The 7,714-nt window shown below is 33.5% G+C and overlaps 1 protein-coding gene across 1 annotated transcript in view; it reads right to left on the bottom strand.

Moving 5' to 3' along the window:
- Positions 1 to 427: 427 nt before the first annotated feature.
- LOC138692152 (zinc finger protein ZFP2-like) overlaps positions 428 to 7,714 on the bottom strand; it is a 32,600-nt gene continuing 25,313 nt past the window's right edge. The window contains exon 5 of the mRNA XM_069815179.1: positions 428 to 1,614. Within this exon, the coding sequence (XP_069671280.1) occupies positions 1,578 to 1,614 (37 nt within the window). The 3' untranslated portion in view covers positions 428 to 1,577. The remainder of the gene's footprint in view (positions 1,615 to 7,714) is intronic.

Genomic DNA, 7,714 nt, shown 5'->3' with positions numbered 1-7,714 from the left:
ATCCGTATCATAATGAGCACGTCAATAACAGAAGCAGATCTCAAATCAATGTGCTTGTAAGCTTTCCACATAATTTAATTTAACTAAGGTCACAGTTTTACTTATCAAGAAGTGTAGCATGTGCTCCATAAATACTGATCAAGTGAATGAAAGAAGGTTACTGTTGTAGGACATGAGGAAGCAGCCTGTCTTAGAAATTACTGTCATCCTCTCAGGTGTTTAGTGCTGAGAGGAATGCGGTACCGACTAGTCTAGCTCGGTACTGGAGTGGGAGGGAACAGTGACAGCGGCAGTCTGGAAGGAAGTACAATCATACTGAAAACATTCGCCCAATTTACGAGAGCAGTATGCCTATTAGTTTTCTAAAGTATTTTTGGCGAGATAGAGATACAATCATTCGTACTTACGTGTTCAGAGAAGGAAAGTATTGTAGAAAATTTTATTTATTTATTTATTTATTTATTTATTATTTATTCTCGTGAAGTTAAGGCCATCATAACATCAGAAATACAAATACAATAAAATAAATAAAGAGAAAAATCATAATATAACTACAATAATAAAAATGAAATGAAGAATCATACTATAAAATTTAGTGATTAGTAGAAGTGAATTAAATTTGTAAAGTAATCAATATAAATATACTGAACTGCTGAACTCACTTGAGAAGTAAAACTACTTTATTTGTATTTTAACATATCACCAACAAATGATTTTCACATGACATTATAGGAATCTGTTTTTCACGATACCAATCACACATATTCTAAAATTTCAATAGAATAAAACCAAAAATTTCTCCATAGCATGTTTCCTTAAAAATGATTTCTAACGGTGAACTATTTAATATGAGTAATTCATATAATATTAACATAGCTAACATCAGGGAAATGTTTGAGCAAAAATTGCAACAATATATATAATACAGCATATTAATAACAAAACCATATAGACCTAGGTAAACAATGTGTATATGAAATATTTACACACTACTACAAACTGAAGAATGCATATTATTGGAGAATTAATACTTCGCTCGGCTCAGCTTGACTGTAGCAACAAAAGAATCCACCTACAACCCCTCACTCCGATGGCAAGAATACCTCAGGTCCAGCGCTAAACTCTTTGGAGGAAAACAGTATAATACAGAATAAAATCTCTCTCACACAAAATCCAATATTCATCTATGTTTCAGAGGCACAAAACAGAACCACAGTGGAGCCGAGGACGGATTACATTAACAACTGTGACTCTGCATTACTTGATCGTGATGCAGGGTGAGTTGTGGTCACACTGACAAGCTTATGTTGCTGCAAAAATTTCTTCTCATGAGGAGAGAAGTACCAACGCACATTTCATAATGCCAGACCAATTCATGACGCCTTATACCAAACAGCAACAGCATGGGGTTCTAATTTAGTGTACTGGATATAAAGTGTGAAATACTGAAATGAGTGTTTTTCTGGCAATGTTGGACAGACAAATAAAATATATAGTAAGACCTTTGTGTTACCTCTGATAAAGGATAATTTTCATCCATTTCGTATATGCTATCATGTAGTTGTAAGTCGAGAGGATCAACTGCAGGTTCCATTTTGATCACATCCATCACAACTGAAAGAAAAGGTTATGTAACTGACATTGATTGTGCTGTTGAGAAACAGTTATTACAAATTGCTACGATCTAGTTCACATCGCATTCATTACCCCGAACTCAATCTTCTTCCACAATTCCATGCTAAGACCCGTAGGAAAATATGTTAGGTCTAGGTTTTAATTAACGACGCTCGCAACTGCCGAGGTTATATCAGCGTCGCCGATGTGCTGGATTTTTGTCCCGCAGGAGTTCTTTTACATACCAGTAAATATTCTGACATGAGCCTGTCGCATTTAAGCACACTGAAATGCGCTCGACCAGGCTCGGGATCGAACAAGCAACCTCGGGCATAGAACGCCAGCACTATGCCATCTGCTCCAACCAGACCGATATGATCCCTAGATTCGCTAGCTGCCAATATCCGGGACCATCCAAATAATATTCAAATCAAACTTAAACTTACTTACTAGAACTTGGCCAATATTTAAGACAGGCTCAGACATGGCTTCTCGTAAAGAATTGTCGTATTCTAGCATAAAATACTTCAATCTATAGTAATTTGATGTCTATACAATTATTCTGAGTTTAATTTGTAATTCTTGAACTAATTCCTTGTTTGTTCTCGACTTCTACATGAAACTTCTAGTGTGTATTTAATGAGTCAGCTTTTTAGTATTTAGATTCTATTAAATGTGTAATTTTAATTGTATTTGTGAAATTGTGGTTGTAATGTCTTGGTAGAGAGGAAAAGAAAGTCTAGTGGTATCATCTCTACTAGGTGAAAGAGGTAAATACCGAACACTTCATCTTAAATTTCTCAACACGTCTGAAACCACCAATGTGTTGCAGAAGAACAAGTAACATTTTTAGTACCGATATGAATACTAGGTATTTTATTGAAAGTTACACTATTTTCAGTTTCTCTACACACACTAGATATTTGGGAGCTACATAGTGCATTTGCAAGTTGGGTTCTGGCGTCTTGTCAGCCCACTTGAGTTGTGTGGATATAAAGGGAAGCATTGTGACGGTGTCAAGTATGATTCCTGGGTAGCTCAGTCATTAGAGCATTCGTGCGCTAATCCAAGGATCGACTCCTGTAATCTAACGGTTATAACTGATAGACTGTATGAGAAGGGGCCGTGCAAGAAATATATTGAATGAACATTGAAGTAAGAAATGTCTAAACATGTAAACACACAATTATATTGTAGTGAGATATATTAACTCTTAAAATTTAATGTAATATACTCACATCATCCTTGAATATGTGCATTGCAGTGAACAGTTACGTACATTTTGGGCGACTGCAAAGTGAACCTCCTCCGATGGTCACTTAAACAGTTTTTGTATTGGGAAAATGTACGTTCAACATCACACGATGTAATAGGTGCATATTTTAAGAACGGACAGTCACTACTTTTTAGTACACCAACTTCAGACGTCTTGTCGTGACCTGATAGCACATCTTTTATAATACGAATTTATGAATAGGCAGAATTTTTAGTAATAATTTTTCTTAACTTACATTTCACTTTTTCTGAAGTTAGTGAATTGTTATTTTGGATAACGGTTTATGATACTTTATCCACTATATTAAGGGATTCTGAGAGTTGTAGATTCTAACAGGGTGATGCTTTTGGACACGATTTTAAAATCAGAATCAATGAACAGTATATCTTCCAATAGCTACTCAAAAAGTAATGATGTTACAGCTGCAACAGCGGAACCGTCTGTGCTATCCAATGCATCAATTACCTCCATTATTTTGCCGTAATGTTCTGCATAATAATTAACAGCATCCAACCACGTTTTCCAACCAGTTAAGACTGGCTACGGGGGTAAGGGTATTACAGGGGCAATTGTTTGGAACAACAACACTCTCATTGTAGTATGTTTGATTGAATTCTTGTCTCCACTGAACAAATGTTAAGCTTTGACTATTCCAACTACAGTAATGCAAAAACAAGTGCTTACATAGGTATACATTAGCTGTAGCTGCTCTATCTATATGGACCGGTCACAACTCTTAACATGAACTGCTTATACTACGAGACTGGGCGGTCGCCTACCTCCTCTATACTACCGTACATCGGCAACCTGATAGCATACTGCGTGTGGCAATTCAACGAAGTCTAATTATTATTATTATTATTATTATATATAATATAATGATGTCTGATAATGATTTTTGTAGTTACAATCTTCTGTATATACTGTATGTTTTTCTAAATAATTTATGCACTGCCAGAGAACTTTACATTTTCAAAGAATTGTGGATTTATATTAACTTACGTATATGTACTTTCCACGCAGTAACAATATTTGTCCAGTTAACTTATATTTTTAATTACAAACCGACTAGTTAAACGACGAGCCTACAGCAGTTTGTAATAACGTGCTTACCTGTACTTCTCTCACTTATGTATGATCCAGTTCGTATATTAACACGAATATGTCAATGCATGGTAGTATTAATTTAAATAATTAAACTTAAAATAAAATTATTTGTTGCAAGTTCATCATGCTATTATGATTGTACTTTTGTTCAGTTCTCGTGACATGTTGCTTCAGTGTGGAAGAAATACTTGCAGCAAACCTACCGTTGCTTACGAGATTATATAATCCTTCAGTAAGGAGAATACTATTGAATATCAATAGTATATGACTATTTGGAAAACATAGCCCCTACAAATGAACTGAGATCCAAAATAGCGAATAAATCAGTGCCTGCTATGATACCAAATATCGGAATTAAATAAACTTTGTACCTAAATATCTTTAAAACTCGCTTTGATATTATAGTTCAAGCTAAAACTTCTTAACGGATAGCAATAACAATAAAATAACGATAGACCCAACAAAATTGATGTACTCATTTATAACTGTAATGAATCTAGAATGAGCAAATGTTAATATGTTCGAGATTAAAGCCTATGTATACTTGCAAAATATACCTATATTCTTAATATATATCTTTACGAAATTAGAACAGGCCTCTTCAACAATATAAATCTTACACCAAACGAAACTCGTACTTTGCAATTTATAAACCATTAACGATTAACCAAAACTTAATTATCCCAGACAAACGCAAAACTCTGCGATCTAAATGGCCGTGGGCTTTGACCAAAGCGCTGTTTACGAACATAGTTTTACTATATTGTATTTATTAACATTCCATGTTATTCATAAATTGCTTTACAGCTAGAATATGGAATAAGTCAAAAAAACCTAATACTTTTATAAAGTCTTAATTTATAGCCACAGTCTAGATTGATGAAATATTTACCGACGAGATTTACAATATAGTCTACTAGTACAACACATAGTGTTAGTATGAAGTTCATGAAGTGTTATTGAATGTCATGACTTCACCTACAGAATATAAGACGTTAAGCAACAAAGTGAATAGTGATGCGTGTTTAATAATAATAATAATAATAATAATAATAATAATAATAATAATAATAATAATAATAATAATAATAATAATAATAATAATAATAAATGAGTCGTCAAGAATCAAACTGCATTTTTTCCAAAAATCTGATTTTGCAGGAAAGACGGAGAACTAGTGCAGTTAGACTCCAAAATGTGATTTTTCCTATGAAGTTGAGGCATAGAATGTAAATTGCAGTTTGACTCCAAACGAGCAATTTATCACATTCCCAGCAAAGTTGTACACTGAAACATGTCTTAAATAGGGTTCCAGACGTCCCGTTGTCCCTAGAAAAGCCTTCGGGACAGGTTGCAGTCACGTATTTTAGTGTTCTATACAGATATGTAAAGGTTACAATGTATATTCTATATTACAAATTACAAATACCAAACTTCATCCTTGAAGGTGACTGTAAATGGATTATTATGAAACAATTAGTGTGGGTTATTAATTTCTAAAGGTCAATGGTGGCAATGCCAAAACTTTAGATGAAGTCTAGGTGGATCGTTTTAAAAGTAATGAAGGAGAACTCTCAAATTTCAAAGGAGTAGTGGAGTTCATTATGTGTATCCCTGTAACAAATGAGTTCTCGAAATATTATTTTCTCACATGAACGCTTTATGTACTGATGAGAAAAATAAATTGTCTATGAAAACAATAAAATCAATCCTTGTTGTAAAATCATTCTTCAGTGAGGATTGTGTGGTTTTTCATGACTTGATTATCCAAAATAAGCAATTGTTAAGTGAAATTAATTCTTCAGGTGAATATTGCAAAGCCCAGGCAGACTGATTTATAAGAATATTGTTACATGAGTAGTGAGTTTTACAGCTATTTCTGTGATAAATTAGTATAAACAATTTGAAGGCAACCTACATAAAGAAGCTGGGTAACTTTCGGTGTTGGACCCGGACTCATTTCACCGGTATTATCACATTCATCTCATTCAGACGCTAAAAAACCTTAGATGGGGATAAAGCGTCGTAAAATAACCTACTAAAATAAATAAAAAAATAACTACATAAAGAAGCATAAACTTAATGCAAATATGGTTCCTTAGCAATTTTGTCTACTTACTCTTAGTTAGTAAGTAGTGTTTGTGTAGTAAACTTTACTTTGAAAGATTGGCATATTTGATAGGTGGCATACTAAATTTACTCAGTGATTACTCATGTGTCCCCGTGTTTTTTTTTTCTTTTTTTTTTTCAATATGTTTGGGAACCCTAGTCCTAAATCCAAATTTCATAATTTGGAGAAAGTGGAGTTTCATTCTAGGCGATTCGAATACATTCTATGAAACTAGTTTATGGTAGTTTTATGAAAACTTCATAGTCCTATTCTTAATACCTTGTCAAATAAAAAATATTTTTCATTAAGTATCCTATTTAGTCATTGTACGCGACGAGACTTCTACAGAATTACGTAATATTTTATTTGTAAATTAAAGCAACGCAAAGTTTATAACTACACAGTCTTTTCCTATCGCACTCTAATTACGAAAAAAAATATACACATTTTTTTTTTTAAACTATTGTCACTTACAGTTCCGCATTATTTCTACGTGCTCTTCTGTGGGTTAGTTTCAGAATTTTCTTTTTTATAAATAAATTAATTCCTGAAATTTTGAGCTCTAACCACTGAGCTACACCAAAGTTCAATCCACCGCACCGGATCGAATCCCTCTCCTCATGTGTTTTTCCCTTTATGGCCTGAGTCCAAGATCGACATACATACATGTTAACATATATTAAGTCAACTACCTTTATACAAGGGGCCCACTTAAGATACGCCATGAGTGAAATTTGTAAATCCGAAACTATTCAGTCAATCCTTATGAAATTTTTACCACACATATTCATTGATTGCGATAAAAAACTGACAAAGTTTCATCCTCCTAGGGCAAATAGTTTCTGAGTAATAAAATACTTACAATTTTTATAACTACGCTACAAATTGCCCCCTGCGTTGTAATTTTATTTGAAATGTTTTGTTTTTTGTTCAGGACATCCCCCATGCATATGGTTCTTTAATTTGCTATCAAGTTTTTGTGTAATGTTATTAATTTGACTTGTGGAATTTTTTTCTTTTGTGATATTGCATTTTTCACTCATGGCTTACCTTAATTGAGTGACATGGTGGTCGTAATTCCACAGTAGTGGTCTCAGCTTTCTTATTAATATATTGTCCGAAACATTTAGCACCGTCTTACATGGTAACTCATGTACACACAATCGTGATTACTGTGTAGTGTCGAAGAGAATGCAATTAAGAATGATTTGTCACGTTGACATTTTTATGTATAGTGGACTATTTTCTTGTAGATGAAAGAAAAAATCGCAAGTTTGATGCTTGCCTAATATGACAAGACTTGCCAAACAGGATCACTTGATGAGTCTAAATATATAATATATATTACATAATGTTCCAAGTGTCAAAAATATTTATTTCTTCCTTTGTCATAAAGTGTGCTATGATATAACCGTAATTTGAATAAAGAACGGCGAAATAAAGTGGGACCTGAAAGTAATCCTATATCGCTTACAAAGGCGTAGATACGAATATCATTATTTCCAGATATAATAAGCTATGGCTGTTACTAAGCAATGCTCTCATTGAATGTCTCATGATTTTTGTCACCTCTAACATTACAGATTCTTTAGTATCATGATACTGTA

Source organism: Periplaneta americana, chromosome 16 (assembly GCF_040183065.1).
Source record: "Periplaneta americana isolate PAMFEO1 chromosome 16, P.americana_PAMFEO1_priV1, whole genome shotgun sequence".
NCBI classification, from domain to species: domain Eukaryota; kingdom Metazoa; phylum Arthropoda; class Insecta; order Blattodea; family Blattidae; genus Periplaneta; species Periplaneta americana.
Note: the sequence above shows the minus strand (reverse complement) of the source record. Positions and strands in the feature narration are given on the sequence as shown.